The 17,838-nt window shown below is 37.3% G+C and overlaps 1 protein-coding gene across 2 annotated transcripts in view; it reads right to left on the bottom strand.

Annotated features, from left to right (window-relative positions):
• TOX (thymocyte selection associated high mobility group box) overlaps positions 1–16,808 on the bottom strand; it is a 322,052-nt gene extending 305,244 nt beyond the window's left edge. Inside the window, exon 1 of one of the 2 annotated variants that reach the window (XM_074199973.1) lies at positions 16,311–16,808. In XM_074199973.1, the coding sequence (XP_074056074.1) occupies positions 16,311–16,412 (102 nt within the window). In that variant the 5' untranslated portion in view covers positions 16,413–16,808. The remainder of the gene's footprint in view (positions 1–16,310) is intronic. The other variant, XM_074199972.1, reaches the window with a different exon arrangement.
• Between the last annotated feature and the right edge of the window lie 1,030 nt (positions 16,809–17,838).

Below are 17,838 nucleotides of genomic sequence, written 5' to 3'. Positions count from 1 at the left end.
TGGCATCACAGTTTAAAATTATTTTAAATATCATTATACACACAAACTCTAGAAATGGACAATGAAAATAACTTATTTGAAAAAATTATCAATAAAGCCCTCTAGCTTTTTGTAAAGTGCATACTGAATATGGAAAGTTAACATTTCATCCAAGTGCAAGTTCTTACTTGGTTGCTCTATTTTCTTACTTGGTTGCTCTATTCTATTTGAAAATAAGAAAATACAAAAGCAACAATGACACAGCCTTAATAGGCAACAGAGGCAGTAAGCAGTTTAATACTGCTACAGAAATAGTCTCTGCTTGATAAAATTCTTTACTTGAATTATCATCAATAAAAGTGCAATATGTTCAGCTGAACTCCCCTCCCGCACCCTACATTTTGGAAGTGCATTTGCCCCCTCCTTGCCTGAGCTCTCAATAAAAATCAGGAACAGTCTTCCACTGAGTTAGAAAAATTTCACTATGGCAGAACTTAAAGCTAAGAGCTTAAAACACCATGAGTTTTTCGTCTTTTGCTTTTGAAAGGATCAGTAGTTCATTTAAACAGCAATTACACTGTACTCTGCCATATAAAGGGCTGACTCATGATGCTGTAATTTTACACTTTGCTAGAGTGTGTTGAGATAACATATTAGAGCCCTGGACAGTGTTCAATCCCTCTGGGATGTCCTAAGGCTGCAGAGTCACAGCTTTTCAACATCACTATACTTATTACCCTGGCTATATTTAAAATAGCTCTGATGCTAATCTCATTCTTGCTAATTCAGGATCACACAGGAAAAAAAAAATTTGTTCAGTGTTCAATTTACAACCTGAGTGGCTAATTTTCACATCCTGTTAAATAAATAAGAGGGAGAGAAGCCTTCTTCTGCCCCATATGTATTTTTCCTTATTTAATTTCCTGTTTCATATTAATAAACCCTTGACCAGTTTAGAGATGTAAGACTGAAGTCACCTGAAAATGAAACTTGCACTCTCATTTGAAAAAGTATAGCTTCTGTATTTAGACATCTCAATAAGGTAGCTGGCAAATTGAGACTAGTAAATCTTGGCAAATAAATGAGGGCCATCAGAAATTAATCTTTGACTTTTTTCTCAAAAGAAAAGGTTTTCTATAAAAATTGCTTAAATGTACTTCATGTCATCATGTTGAATGGTCAAATCTCTTGGCTATTTATACTTAAATTCACAATCAATTGTGTGACAATATCATATCTTATCTTTCTCTTTAATTTTTCTGTTAGATTTTAAAAGGTAACTGGCCTCAGGAATTTTTTCCATTACATTAAAAAAAGTCTACTTAAAAAAGTTTTCAGAAAAAAAAAGAGGAGATGGAGAAAGATAAACACACTTCTCATGGTGACACAAAGAGAATATGGTCTGGCAGACTTTTCCCAACTTGCAACTGAAATGACTTTACATCATCCAAATAAGTTAAGTGATGGGTGTAAAAAGTAAAAACTGTTCCAATGGATTTCGGTTCCACTTTCAAGCTGCAGAGGCTATGGGGACACCAAGTGTTTCCCCTTCAGAAAATGAAAAAGGAATGACTATGGAACTATCTCTCTCTCTCTCTCTCTCTCTCTCTCTCTCTCTCTCTCTCTCTCTCTCTCTCTCTCTCTCTGTCTCTCTCAAAATGGCCATTACAAAAAAAAAAGAAAGAAAGAAAAAGAAAGAAAAGAAAAAGCATTTTTTGGCACGGCTGACCTGCAGAGATATGGAGCTAAGCAGAGTCAGTGAATTCACTTGCTCTGATATGCACACATGATATGCAATTAAAATCTCCATTCACATTCCTACCGGGTTGTCAATCAAGAGAAAAGCCTTTTTGACAACATTCAGTGAAGCGTACCAACTAACCGCTGAACAGGAACTTAAACAGTAACAGCTTTTGTTACTCGCAAGAACGGATTTTTTTTTTTTTAACCAAGATTGGGTTCAGTTTCTAAGAAATCATTATGTTCTCAATTTGAAGGCCTTTCCTTAAAAATGAAAAATGTGTCAGCAAAGATTTTGTATGGGAGACTATATGATGTAATACCTAGAAAAATGAGATATGTAGAAAATGTTAACCTTTTGACAGGAAGAAACTATTTAACTTTTCACATTTAGAACAATGAACAATGCTCTTAAGAAAGTGCTTCCGGAAGAAATGCATCTTCTAATCCATTCTAAAGTTTGTGACAGACTAGATTGTAAAAACAAACTTTGTATATTGATCTACTTATCTAAGATATCTAAGATGGCATTGAAAGTAGTTGACCAACTTATGAAAGTAACACAGGAAGGCAACTTTATTAATCATTAGGAGAATATGAAATATGTGAAAAATACAGCAGGCATCATACTCTTCAATTTATGATGCTCTATAGAAAATATTATGCACATAAATTCTTTCCAGATGAACATAGGAGACACCCTGGCCCATAACTTATTTTCTGTTGAATATCTAATCAATGTCTATGCCCTTCATAATAGCATATTAGTGTGCTTTAAAGTTATAAATCCATAAAAATAGGGCACAGCAAAAATTGAACATACTATGTGTGTTAATCAGATGCCATATCTGTTACGAGCAACCAATCTCAGGTTATGATTTTTAAATGAGTTAATAGTACCAGATATTGAAATATTTGTCTCCTTACTTCTCATACTCTGTAGCTGAAGAGAGAGCAGATGCATCCTGACTATTAACAGTCATGACAAATTGCCTTACTAATGAATGTTACACACTGGAAGTGCCACAACTGATTAAGCTACCATTCCCCACTACCAGACAGAGAGAGACTGGGGAGCTCCAGCATGGACAGCTCTGATATTCTGCCAACACGCCTTCAGGGCATAGTGCGGTATTTAGAAAAACACTGTAAATTCCATATGAACATATTAGAAAAGCCTGTGTGTATACAACAGGTTTGTAAAGAACATTAGATAAAACAGCTTAGATTGCAGCTGATGAGCCATGTCAAATGGATATGTTTGAACTATTTGGTATCATTATAAAGTGATGTTCAAGAATATTTCTGTTGTGTTTGCTCTCTCTTCCCCCCAACTTCACTCCCCAACCCCCCAACATTGCTTGTGCTTTTGCATTTCACATAAAATCTTTCTTTTGTCAGTTCCTTTGTTGGTGCAAAATTGGCCGCAGTTCAAATTCAAAGTACTCCTATTCATTTACTGACCAATGTCATTCTAGTTCACATCAGCCAGCGAGCTAAGCTCTAAAAAACATAAAAGGCTTGCTTCACCACTGACGAATAATGTGTACATTTTTACAGAGCTTAAACCTTAATGCTTTCCCTGAAACTAACAATACAGTATATCTTATCATTCCTTTTTCACAAGCAGGCAGCTGCTGAAACGCTTGCCACTTCAAAATATCAATTGCTTGCCAGAGTTGTCCTCAACACACCCTGTCAAACTCATGTATATTGTGCAGTGAAAACGGTACAGGGCTGGAAGCTAGAAATTGTGTCAAATTCTGCTGTAAGGGTATGATGTGCAAAGAACAATGTATGACAACCGTAGAGACTACAAACAATGGCATGGGAGCCAGAGACTTCATATATCACAACTGTGCCTGTACATATTTCATTGTAGGCATTATATATTTAAAGCATGACAAATGTACATTATGGGCTAGAGACAAATAGAAACCCCATCACTAGTGGGTTGTTTTTCTTTTTTAATTTCTCTTGATCATGGAAAGGCAGTTGGAGTTTTGTCTCTTTTTCGCTACTTAAACACTGAAGATTTCCCAGTCATATAGGGAAAAATGCAGGGTTATCAAGATGAGTGACAGAAAACAGAAGAAAGCAACACAAGATGAGAAAAAGAGATTTTGCTCAGTTAACATTTTGACTTTTCTCCTAAGACACAATAGCCAGGATTAACTTCAATAAACTGAGGCTATCAAGAGAACTACACTATCACTATGCCTATAAATTGGTGTATACCTAATTTTAAAGCAGATAAGTGCTGGTCTATTGATTTGCATGATTTCCTAGCAAAATGGAAATCCCATATGAATATGTTCTTTGTGTGCAGAAAATATGAGCTGAAGAAGCTTTTACTCTTATTGCTTTGCTATGCCAAAAGGACAATTAAGAAAATAATATTTCACCAGCCTATCAGATCTGTAAACTTAATGACAATTCCATAATGTCTATTTAGAGGTTAAATACTACCTCCCCAATCCCCCCTTTTGATTATATTTATTTTAAATAATTTGGGTTATTGAGAAGGCACTTTTCTTCTGAATGCCAACTTAAATGAACATATAAAATCTGAAAATGGCCTAATTTAAGGAGACACCAAGTTAATTATAAAGGAGCTCATGATTCCAATAAAGCTAAAGTAAGCCATCCATTGATCGCTGAAATGGGAAAAGCTGTTTAGGAGGAAAAGATAAGTATATGGATATCTATTCATCTGTCTACAACCTAGCTTAGGTTGCAAAACCTTTCTCCCAAGTAGTTTTGAGAATTAACTAACAGGAGGCTAAATGAAATGAAAAGATAAGCTTTTAAGGTGTTAATAAATATTTTGGGAAGAGAATAGGTAGTTTAGGTGCTTGGGGGTGCTGACCTTTGCGGTGTTTATTAGTGGGACAATGATGCATTATTAACACACAGCAGCTGTACCTGAACTGCTGCCATGAATATAATAGCCTTTTATAGCCATCAGGGGAGTGAGATAGGAGGCCTTTATTAACCACTAGACATGATTAGCACATTATGTGAACTTTAGTAGGCAAATTATCTCTTATTGAAATATAATGTTGGTTATAACTAATTGTAAACATGATTCTTAGAACTTCCCAATGCAAAACTAAATACTTTACTACCATTTAGCAAATTATTGGTTAGTAATCTTTAGAAACCTTTTCTTTTGTCCAAGACATTTGTAGGCTCTTTATCTCAAAAGAGAGATTAAGTCATCTGAGATAAACTGGAAAAATTACTTAGCACTACAAGTTCATGAATATTAACCTTTAGAAATACAGTAAGACATACTGGAAAAATTTCTCACTACAATTAGGGTAAAACTGTTAATGAACTAGAAAAGCTGCTTTGGGATTTTTCTTTTTATTTCTTTAGGCATTTCTTAAAAAGATTAGTTTTGCAATAAATTTTTCAAGAGTTAACTTGAAAAAGTAACAGCATAATTTACTTCAAAAAGCTTAATTTTGGGAAAGGAAAGATTATCCCATTAGCCTTAGTAACTGAACATAGCACTGAGAGTCCATTATGAGCAGTCTTTTATGCCCTAGCAGAAAGTCATTAACATAAAATAAATCATTAGCTTTGATATTAAGCTTCCACTATCTGCAGGTTTCTATGATTAATGTTCATGACTGCATCTGCCAAATGATAAAATATACTTTTTGTTGAAAGGTTATCCTGCCTTTTTATTATTAATATTCCCCCTATCCACAATTGTTATTAGCATCTTAGGCCGGAATTCTTAGTGTATAGAGATAGAATTAATTTGTAATATGGTTTGATGGCAATCAAATCATATACTCTTGCCTATACATACAAATATATATATATATATATTGCCTATAACATGCATATTATATATATATACATTGCATACATATATACATGCATGTGTGTGTAGGCATGTGTACATGTCAGCACATTTTCATATATATTAAATAAGTTAGAATAGTTAAAGGAGGGGAAGCATGTTCTAAAGTGATAAACAATTTCTCCAAGCCCAGTTGGTTCTCTCTTGACTTTTGTTTTGCATACTATATTCATTCCTTTTTCTGACCCATATAACAGAGGGGAAATAGGGGGAATCTGGCTAACCTAAAAACAGAAAATGCAAATAGTTTTCTCTTCCAGCTGCGGAGGGAAGGCAGGTTGTAGCACACTATTAGCTGCTTGGAGAGAATTGTTGGGGTACAATATGGGGGGTAAGTGGAGAAGAAACCTATCATACAGAGCATCTTTCAACAAAGAATACCCAAATATTGTTTATCTGTATTGATGTTAATCTTTATCATAATTCTTTTTTGAGACTAACAAATATTTTTTTCCCTCTCCATTGAACATATTGAACATGATTGAACTATTCTACTAAGACCTGGTAGTAGAATTCAGACACTAGCCACACATTGTTTTATCAGGGGATACAGACTGAGTTCACACTTGCTAAAAAAGTAGACAACCAAAGATTTTCCATCATACACTTTTTTTTTTACTTTTGTCTAGGGGATAATTATCATTTGATCTTTAATATTTGTTTCTTTGTTTCCATCCAACATGCATTCAGAAAGAACTTTACAAGTGTCCCCAAAGGGGACTAAGTTTGGGGCTCTTTTAGATTAGACCCTTTTTGATTTAAGACCCTATATTAGCTAGGATATTTACTTTCACTTCCTTAAATAGGAGATAATCAGAGATTCTCAGTAGCTAATAAGCTTTCCCTTCTTCCAAGTTCCCAGGATAGTCTTTTTGGCATTATGATCTGCAAATACATCCATGGCCATAGGAAACAGAAATATGATTTAATAAAAAAATCAGTATCTCTGTTTAGGTAACCTACAACTGTGAGAAAGGCCTTACCCCTTTCAAAAGGAGCATGATGGGCAGGAGATACCAGTCAAGAATGGGAATGCTAAGAGAATCTGACATTTGCACTAACCTGGATTTGTCAGACATACATAACATTCAAGTGTGTTTTGCAACTTGGAATGCTCTGTATTTTCTTATGAAGGAACAAAGGTATTGGCATCTATTTCTGCTGTTGATCTAAGAGATCTTATAAAACAGTCACAGAGAAGTGCTCATAACCTAGCAATGAAATATATTAAATGCTTGGCTATTGTACAAACATTTTTAACAATCAAATGAAAAATGGGCAAACAAAAAATGTATTAAAATGACCTTTAGCATAATATATGTATATATGCACACACAAATATGCAATCATGTTTCATATGTAAATTGAAAATTCAAGGATAGAGTTTTAAAAGCTAACTTTAAAAATTTAATCAAGTAAGTTAAACTCTTCATATATCAAAATAAAAGGTATTGGAAAATATTGGCACTCCAGGCCATGAGCAAAGGCAGATTTTCATTCTGGCCCTCACCCCTCCCCCAACCTTTTTCCTGCTACACAATCAGCATCTAAGCCCAGAACATTACGATGTTGCCATTTTCAAAATGAATGCTGTAGGGAAACATGTTATAACCAGGAAAAGCTCATTCAGGTTAATGTGAATTCCATGTCTTAAAGTATTATAGAAGTGCTGCTATAATTAACAGTCTGTTGGCACTTCCATTATAAACCACATTTTTAAGCAGTTTATAACTCAACTGTTTTTAATGAGAAATTGCTCTTTAGGTTGAAACTTGGCTTGCAGGGCCAAGTTAACGAATTTGTTAACAAAAATTTCTTGGATTCATTAGGGTGGGTATAAACTGGACTATCTTGGCAGTCCAGTTCTCCAGCAGTCAGTCCATTTAACAAAATTCATGATCAAGAGTAAGAGCTATTGTTTCTGCATCTGGCACCACCAACAATAGGAAACCTGCCATAGGCTCTTTCACTCTGAGATATGGTTAAACTTCAGAGTAGAATGGAGATAAATAGTAGGCCATGTTGCTGGGACTGATACCTGCAAGGACAAGGTAACGTTAAGTTATTGTTGCTTTTGTAAGCATTCATCATAAATAAATATCAGAAATTTGATTAGAATTTTTAATTAGGATAAAGACTATAGCGGTGACTCATATTGTTATAAGATCTGAGTTAACTATGATCTAGCCTCCAAAGAAAGGGGAAATTTTGTATATCTACATGGTACCACCTAGATCATTAGTTTTACTTTAAAAAAAAAAGAATGCCACTGAAATATTCAATGTTGAAATGCTTCTGTGCAATATTAATAATTATTGATTTCCATTGAAAAATATCCTGATATATGAATATAGGGCTAGATTTCTATGTATGATGTCTAATCATTGCCCAAGAAATGTTGACATTCCCATTCAAACTTGCCATGGTACAAGATGAAAGAAGGTATTTGAATGCTACTATTTATGCAAATACTATTCTTGAATACAGATATACTATTACATTCACTTACAAATAGCATGTCAGATTTAAATCCTTAATTATGATCTATCACTCACAAAATTTTGAAAGTCAAAGAATTTTCTTCTATCAGACAATTTTATCCAATTAATTCAATATAATTGTGATGTGGAGACTTTATCTCAAATGTAAAATTCAATGGATCCAATTCATGCAACATCTATTAATGGAGGCTTCATGAACAATGCAGCCTGCTGGACACTAGGGATACAAGAGACATAGTCACTGTCTTTAAGTTATTTACATCCCAGGAGAGGAAATAAAACACATATTCATCTAGTTTTAATATAAATTAAATTGTAAGTAAATCAAACAGAACAGTAAGAAAGATCAAGGAGGGAGAGATCATTCATTCTATTCCAATAGAATTTAAGTTCCATGAGGTAAAGAGCTTATCTTTGTATCCTTGGTTATCTATCACAGAATCAGTATATAGTAAGTGTTTAAATAAATGCTTGTTTAATTGAATTCATAGGTGATGGGATCAGGAAAGGTGTCAAGACACCTTTGTATCTGGCTTGGGCCTTGTAGGAATGTTAAAGAAGAATTTTCTTAATGGAGATTATTACAAGAATGGAGTAAGCTAAATATAAACGTACCAGGCAAGATATGGGTGGATAATAGAGAACCTGGAAGGTAAGTTTTAGCCATATTGCAGAGGATGATTTTAAATGTCAGGCTAAATAGTTTATATTTTATATGGTAAGTAATTAGGAGTTACTAAAAGTTTTTGAGAATGAAACTGATGAGGAAAAACTAACAATAACATGGGATGATAAATTAACTTTATCAAATATCTTAATTATATAGAACCCGAAATATGTTTTAAGGGTTGGAAGATAACTTTAGAGTCATGAAATTCAATTGTCAGTTTAAAGATGAAGAAAGCAAGTTCTGGTACAGGGACATAAAGACTCATTGGTGTCAAACTAGAATTTAGCATTCCTGATACTCTTTTAAATGTTCCTGTCATAATTTCATATAACTTGCTAACTTCTGGTACTTACAGATTTAAGGAAGTCACCTAGATTCTCTATTACTCCGCTTCTTTATGCACCACTAGTTTGTTGCTTAGAACAAATATAAGATCAAAGATTAGGACTGGAAAGAGGTTTCAGAAGAAATCAAGTACAACTACCTCATTTAACAAATATGGTAATAGGCAGAAACAGATTAAGTGACTTGCTCCAAGTTAAAAGGGTTAGATGCAGGATTTGAGCCCAGGTCTTACTGAATTTAAGTCCTATGCCATATCTAATGAGAAATCATGCAGTTTCTCATTCAGTGATATTGATGATGTTGTCTGTCTTCCTTTCATTCTTAAAGAAGACCATGACGTCATGGAGGTGGTGTCATGAAAAACACACGAACTGGATTTGAGTGAGAGGGTGCTGTGTTAAATCATCAAGTCTCACTTTCTCTTCCAGGGCCATCTGGATCCAGGGACCAGATAAGAATCAGAATGACTGGAGATGGCCCTGGATGTGAGGCAATTTGGATAGAGTGACTTGTCCAAGGTCACACAGCTAATAAGTATCAACAATCTGAGACTGGATTTGAAATCCTGTCCTCCTGACTCCAGGACTAGTGCTCAATCTACTTCGCCACCTAACTGTCCTACATTCAGTACTTATAAAAGAATAACCTTCCTCTATACTTTGCCCTACTTCACCCCTACAGCTAAAAAATGTTTTCTCTCTCTCTTCAAATTTTCCTAGGTCACTTTTGGATCACCCTGTCATTAATATGAGGGGTAGGGTGGGTAGTGGTAGTGAAGGATCAGACCTGTGATTTCATCAATGTAAGGAATTTCCAATGAGGGGGAAAACTCCATTAGCTCAGATTTGTAATTCATCATAACTTATATTTTAGAGAGTTATCAGTAGTCCTGTGGATTAAGCAACTTTCCATAGCAAAAAGCTGAAAGGAGTCAAATTAAAGACTTGAACTCGCAGCTTCTGATTCCAAAGACTCTTTACGTGGCTATCCTCCATTCCTAAATTACAGTATATTCTCTTTATCACTGTTATCCCGCCCCCCCCCCCGCCTTTGGGAGCTTAGGGCCTCAAACAGTACATTGCATAAAGTGGGAATTTAACAAATGTTAGTATGATAATGTTCGTTTTGTCCTTCATTTTGGAAGAAGACCATAACATGGGGGGGGGGGGGGTGATGTCATGGCAAGCATATGAATTGGATTTGAGTGAGGGGGGTGCTGTGCTAAGTGACCAGCCTCACTTCTCCTCCAGGGCTGTCTGGGTCCAGTGGCCAGATATGAATTAGGATGACTGGAGATGACCCTAGATGCAGGGCAACCAGAGTTAAGTGACTTGTCCAAGGTCATGAATGAATAAATGCCTTATGCTTAAAGCCTTTTATTTCATTCCAGTTGTTCACTTGTAAATTCAATATGGTACATTGGAAGTAAACTTCCACTGATAAAGAGTTGAAAGGTGGTCAGATGAAAGGGAAGAAACACTGGTGAAAGAAGAGAATTGATCAGAATAATCATGTTAATGAAAAGAAGAGAAGGCACTTGTCACAAAATAGACATAATATATCAGTATCGTGAAGAGGGATGAGAATAAGCACAATAGGAACCAAAAACTGTTTGTCCCTATAATTCTAATTTGGGGAGTTAAAGGAAAGGAGTTGCTAAGGACCAATGGAGAACATGGGACATATGGGTAAACTCCTGATGACAGTTCTTCTAAAAGGCAAAAAAGGAGAATGCAAGAAAAGAAACAGGTGAATTGTCCAAGAGGTCCTCCTCTAACTCTCTAGTATATCCAGGAAATAGTATTTCTTGGGAGATAAAAGATGAGATGACTTCTCAAACAATAATGTAATAAATTTGTACAAGCTGTCATGTACCATTTTTCAATGTCAGGGAGGATTACAAGGAGGGCTAAGACACCCCAACCAACTCCTAAAAATTAGCTAAGTGAATCTTTAATCTGAAAATGTTCCTTATTCTTCCATATTTTGCTCTTTTTGTTGCCATATAAATTATGTTTTTTCAACTTAAGGTTATTTGAAGCCTTGTGCTTATCTAAGAACTAGTTTTTGTGGAAGATACTTAAATGCATTTTCTGAAAATGTTTCTTTTCCTAATGAGGCAAAAGAAGAAATTGCCTCAAGAGAAATCATTTCATACCCTTAAAATTAATCATAAAATGTGTTAACACTAACCAGCTTACAGAAAATGAAAGTATTGCTCTCCAAACCTCACAGAAATAACCCTTTACAAAGAGGTTTCAAACTTTAGACAAAGCTAAAATAGACAAGTTAGGATTTTGCGTTTCATTTGCTTTCTGAACTTGTAGCCTGAGTAAGAGAACTATTTTCTACTTCTTAGTTGTGCTTTTTTTAAAAAAAATCTGTTTAATGACTTGTTAACTTATAAAGTTATCAAACAACACCCCCCATACACAATACAAACAAAAAACAAATATATCTTAAGCAAAAACTTGAAAAAGGTACCAAAAAGTATGAAAACTTTAATAAATGTCCTAGCAATCCCAAAGGTGGAGAAAATTTCCAACCAAAAATACAAAATAGTGAAACATTCTGGAGAGATGTGATTAAATTGCTTGGAACCATGAGAACATACAATGATTTTAAAAGCAAAATGCCAAATAAAATACTGATATACTGGGTTTTAGATATTTTGTAACTTGAAAGAATGAGAATGACAACAGTAGAATGGAAAGGTAAAATATTCTATGAAAAGATCATCATTAAAGGAAATTGTGCATAAACAGGGGGTAGGTTTGAGAAGATGAATTATGTTTTCCTTCTGAAAAATAAAATAATGATACAGAATTGTTAATGCCAGGTTAATAGTGAACAGATCCTTTCTTCTGTACATATATGAAAAATAATGCATGGGATTTTCTCTTTCAGTTGAATAAATTTTGTCATTTTTTTTAAATGACTATACCAAACATTTCCTACTCTTATTCACTTAATTGATAAGGGCTGGTAAGCAAAGATATGTTTGGGTTCCTTTATTTCTGATTTAACCAGTAATCCAAGAAGGATGAATAGAATGTGATTCCACAAAAGTAACCACTGAGAACAGTAGAGACCATTATTTTCCCTCCCACTGTTGGTGGAGGTCAGCCTCCCTGTCATTAGTAATGTCATAACATAATTATATTACTACTCCTTATGTGGGCAGATACTTAGCAACTTGAAAATATATTGCAAAGTTTCATATGTAAAAAAGTGCCACCTCCTTATCCCAATTTAGCACAAAATCAGTGAAAACAATCTTTAGAAATGACAGTACACCAAGAAACCAAAGGAACTGTTATTACTATGTAGGTATATATTTAAACTGATGATTTGACATCTTCAACTAGAACAAATAGGGCTATATTTTACTACTGAATTCATACTGTGCTCATTTAATCCAATTTCTTTGTAACATTTAGTTCAATTAAGGGATACAATGTTACTTAAAATAGTCCTAATTGGCTGAAACAAGACTATGGTACAGCTATGTAATTCATCTATAAATGTCTGAAATATAACTATGCTTAAAGCATCTCCTGATAAATAATGTTACTTCAATCTAAATCTGTCTGTCCAACCCATCAGCCCCACTGCTATTTCAAAGGTTGACCTATATACAGCAGCATACCATCCATTTTGCCTGTTTGTATAAGAGATACCTCACACAGTTGCCATAACCAACATTGTTAGCATTGTTCTCTCACTTTTCTCCCTCAATGGACTGTGTGAAAATAAGAGGCAAGTTTGCATATAGATATATGCATAGTGTAATGTGCTCTCAAAAATAAATAGATCAATACCAGGCTGAACTGTTTAGAAAATTCCTTCTGCTGAGTTTATTAGGAAAAAAATGAAAATAGTATTTTTTCCATATGTAAAACAACAATACAGAGGGTTGCCAGTATAATCCAAACTTGTGCTTTTATTTAAGAGATCTTCGAGGGGACGGATGGTATGTTGAGTTTTATAGATTTCACCAATCTCTATCAAAAACATTTGGGCAAAGTACAGATCTGAATGTATATGTAAATACAAGTCAATCTGGTAATAGATTCAGAATAAACAATTTGTAATTTACTTTATTAATGCAGCTTTCAAAAAATCATGTGGGGAGGTTACCTCACTGTTAAGATGTGACTTCATTTCAGGCTTAAAGACTCAAATTGCTTTCCAATCTCGAATGCAATAAACTAGTTCAACCGAGTTTGTTTTGTTTCCTGTTTTTTTTTTAACTAAATGAAGATACAATTTTCTGACTAAATATCTTTCCTAGAGGAGATATCTTATAATGCATTGGCAAGCTAGTTGAACCTTCATAAAAATGAAGGATGGTTGAATATTTCCTAAGCAATTGAAATATTTGATCCAGACACAAGTTTTGTATCAATGGTAATCATGATGGAGTGGAAAACACAATGTTCAGGGAAAGTAGACAGCCTCTCAGGGGCCTAGCAAACCTACTCAGCTCATTTAATATAATCAGGGATCAGTGACAAATACATTTAATAGACTGATACGAATAGATGTTCTAGAGAAGGCACCCTGTGAGAAATATTCACATGAAGTCTTTTCCAACTATGATAAGTATGTCTTATGACTTTGCATTTTTTAAATCCATTATTGCCCAAGATAAGTTAAATAGAAGACTTGCAACTCCTCTATAGAAAGGGTGACTAATTTGCATTTAAAAAGAACAGTTTGCTGCTTCATACATGGCATGACTTAAAAGGAGCTTCAATGAGCTAGTCAAGAAACTCTGAGGACTTTCTAAATTAATTTATTCAATTTGCTGCACAACCCACCAAAATTATTTAAAACACTTAATTGGGAAATGATTTAATATATTAAAGTAATTTCTGATTTTCCAAAGCATTTAACTTTTAAATTAAATTTAGCTCTACTATCTTAAGAATGATGAGCAAAATGTGTATCCAAGCCATTACCTTCCTTTTGGAACCTCAAATTAGTGCAAGATTTAATAAGATTTGTCCAGTTTAACTGCCAGAAGGATTCACATTCATTGGGTTTCAACTTAGGCCAACTAATTTTTTGCTTGTTTATTTTTAAGCCAAAAGTATCAAAAATAACAAAAAAGCACATTTTTTAAAGAGCAAAGTCTAACTTAAACTTCAAAGAGTTACACAACCTTAGAGTTTATCACTCTTATTCTCTCCAATGCCCAAAGCTCATTTAACTTTTAAACTTTCCATTTACTATTCAAATAAACTCTTCAAACTTCCTTAACTATAGGCGGAGAGTCCTGTACATTACCTAACTAACAAATATTCCCTAAAAACAAAACAAAACAATAAAACAACCCCACAGCCTCTGCTTAGCCACAGGGGTGGCTGATTCTTTGTGTTCCTATAGATGTAGTTTACTTAACCTAAGTTGTGTGAGCTCACTTTTCTAATGTTTCTATCTGCAGGTCTACTGGAAATTGTTTTTTTTTTTAAACAAGGCAGAGCAAAGGATGGGGAAGCTCTCTCTGTCTCTGCCTGTCTCTCACACACATACACACACACACACACACACACACACACACACACACACACACACTCATACATACAAATCTACTTGAATTATGCACCACCACTAAAGGCTAATGTAGGAACACATTTTTCCAAAGTGTTTCACTGAAGAGCGTCTTCCCACTCCGGGTGAGCAGGACTAAGTCGCTCCAGAGGTTATGAGGTATCAGTTTAGGAAAGGAACAACACAAAACAGAGCAGCTGAGATAAACCAGCGTTTCACAATGCTGAAAACTTGCAGGAAACTTAGCTAGACTATCCGTCCAAGTTCCTCAGATGGAACTTTCAGATGCATTTGAAACAAAAGCCTAAAAAAACGGACAAATAGCGAAAGACACTGTACTCTAGTACCCACTGACTAGTACTACTTATTCATCATTTGCTTCCCTTGTTGGAATATGTTTGTTCAGGGAGTTTGGAGAACCAATAACATAATTTTTTCCTCTCACTATTTTTAATTCATGTGCAAAAACATTCCCCAAAGGCAAAGAAAATGATTCACATATAAATGCCAGCAGGTTTTACTCCACCACACCACATGGAAAATCATCCGGGTTTGCTTCTGGTCAAAGGCAATGGAAGTCCTCTGGTGTCTTTGCAGCCAAGCGGACTCGAAGTATTCCGATCCCGTTGGCCACCCCAGGATCCAGAAACACCTTCTTGCCCTCTGCCACTGCACAGAACTTCTCTCCTTAGAAGCTTGGCCAACATTGACGGAATCAGGTTGGAGGGAAATTAGTAACGCAGTTTGCAGGCCACTAATGAGTCGGGCTTGTCCTGTTCAGAACAAACTTGTCATCTCCCTTTGCACCCTAAGTGGGGGTTCGAGCGTCCCCAAACTGTTAAACTACTAAGCCCGGTGAATCCTGACATGTGAACTGGCGTGCTAATTGAGAGTTTAGCAGCCTGATTTGATTTGTGAAAACAAAAGAGTTTGACTGGGGGAGGGGTTCGCTGGGGGAATACATCCCCCAAACCTAAGTAACTAGAGAGAAGCACTTGTACATACATTTAAATGATCTATAATTACTTCCTTTTCGCAATAATAATGCCTCCACATCAGAAAGGTGGCAAGGAACACATGGAGTCTGCCAGTACAGGGAGTAGAGGGAAGGGGTTAGATGAAACAGGAGTGGTGGTGGTGGTGGGGGGGAGATGGTGAGAAGAGAAAACAAAATTCACTCTCCTCTTTCCACCAGTTCTCTACTCATTCCAGACCCACCCCCAAAGTATTCCGGGATTGTGTTCTTTTTTAAGGGCTCCAAGACGAACCTCGGCAGGCGTCCCCCCACGGGGGAACAGCAGGAAGGAAGGGTTCAGAGTCAATCCTGTCACTTTCCACACAATCGCGGTGTTTTGAAAACACCCGGAGCTTCTCTACAATATTTACTATTAAACTGCAAGAATGGCTTTAGTGGGCTGCGAGCTGGAGTGTGAGTTAACTCAGGAGGCAGTCGGCACATACACAGCACCTTGAGCTTCCATCCATGCAAACCAGTAAGGCAACAACAACAAAATAACACCCCCTCACCCCTTTAGGGAGGAAAAAGAATGAAAGGAAAAGGAACCCCACTCCCACGATCCCAAAGGGCAGATTTAACAACAAACAAACAAGGAAAAGGCCGAAACAAAAGCAAACAATTCACCTTGTTGCAATAGTAGGGGTCCAGGCAGGGAGAGGGTCCCAGACAGGGAGTATCGGGAGCGGCAGCAGGCTGTGGTGGTGGTGGATAAAATCTTACGTCCATTTCACTCAAACATCAAGTAACTCCTTTCCTTTCCTTTCCTTTCCTTTCCTTCCTTTCCTTTCCTTTCTTTTTAATTAAAAAAAAACTGTCCAGCAAAACAAGATTGGAAGGAACAGAAAGAGGTGACTGGGCTTAGGAGTAAAAGAAACACCTTCCTCGCCTCACATCCGTTTGCGGTTTGTTTAAAAAAAAAAGAAAGAAAGAAAGAAAGAAAAAAGCACACACACACACACAACTCTTCCAAAAAAGCACCAGTCTGCAGATATCTGCAACAGAAACAGAAAACCCCTCTTCTTGTTCTTCTTCTTCTTCTTCTTGTTCTTCTCCTGCTGCTGCTGCTGCCGCCGCCACTGCTCCTGCTGCTGCTCCTGCTGCTGCTGCCACTGCTGCCTCCGCCGCCGCCGCCGCCGCCGTAGCCCCTGCTGCAGGGCAGGTAACTTCAAGTACTTATTGTTTTTCTCCCTCCCTCCCCATCCATCCCCCACCCCACCCCACTCCCCTCACCAACCCAACACACACTAACTAGTTTTCCAACTGAAGGTATTTTTTTTATTGAATTTTCTAAGTTCTGGTTTTATTTTATTCTCTCCACCTTCATGGATGGGGGGGGGGGTTCTGTTGGTGGGATGGAACAGGGGCGGGGGGTTGTGGGTGGGAGAAGAAAGCGGCCGCTGCTCGCCACTCTCTCCGGAGTGGGATGGGCTGCGAAGAGACTGGACGCAGCCCGGCCTTTTAGGCAAGGCGGAATGGCTGGGGCCGCCGCCGCCGCCGCCGCTGCCCTCGCTGCTGCTGCTGATGCCGCCGCCGCCGCCGCCGCTGCCCTCGCTGCTGCCCTCGCCGCTGCCGCCGCCGCTGCCCCGGGCTCCCAGGGGAGAAGACCCGGGGAGAGGAGGTAGGAAGCCAGAGAAGGAAAAGGTGGGAGTGAGGGGAGGAGGAAGAGGAGGAGGAAGAAGACGAAAGCGGGGACTGGGGGCTTTGCTTTGCTTCCACAGGGCTCCTCCGTGTTTCACACAAAGAGGTTGGCAAGCTAGAGCCATTTGCGGCTTTGGGGCACTGATCCCTAGGATGAAGAGAGGGGGCGCTGTGGAATACCCCCCCTAAGCCGCATCTCCTACCCTCCCGCTTCTGTACTCCCCCCCACACACCAGTACCCATCCTCCCTTATCCTTTCTCCTTCCTCCTCCATCTCCACCTCTCTCCAGTCCCGTCTCTTTATCCGACACCCACCCACCACCACTATGACCCTCTTCTCTTCCTTCCCATCCCGAACTGAGACATTCCAGTTACGTTCTCCTAGGGAGAGGACTGTGCGCTGGGGGTCCGGCCAGGAACTCCGCTGGAGGGGAGAGAAGAGGCTCGGAGCTGGAGGGGCTACCCGAGGCGTATGGTTTTACTGAGTATCCTCGGACCCACCGGGAGGTTCTGG

Source organism: Macrotis lagotis, chromosome X, assembly GCF_037893015.1.
Source record: "Macrotis lagotis isolate mMagLag1 chromosome X, bilby.v1.9.chrom.fasta, whole genome shotgun sequence".
Lineage (NCBI taxonomy): Eukaryota > Metazoa > Chordata > Mammalia > Peramelemorphia > Peramelidae > Macrotis > Macrotis lagotis.
The sequence above is the reverse complement of the archived record's forward strand: the minus strand, read 5'-3'. Positions and strand labels throughout refer to the sequence as shown.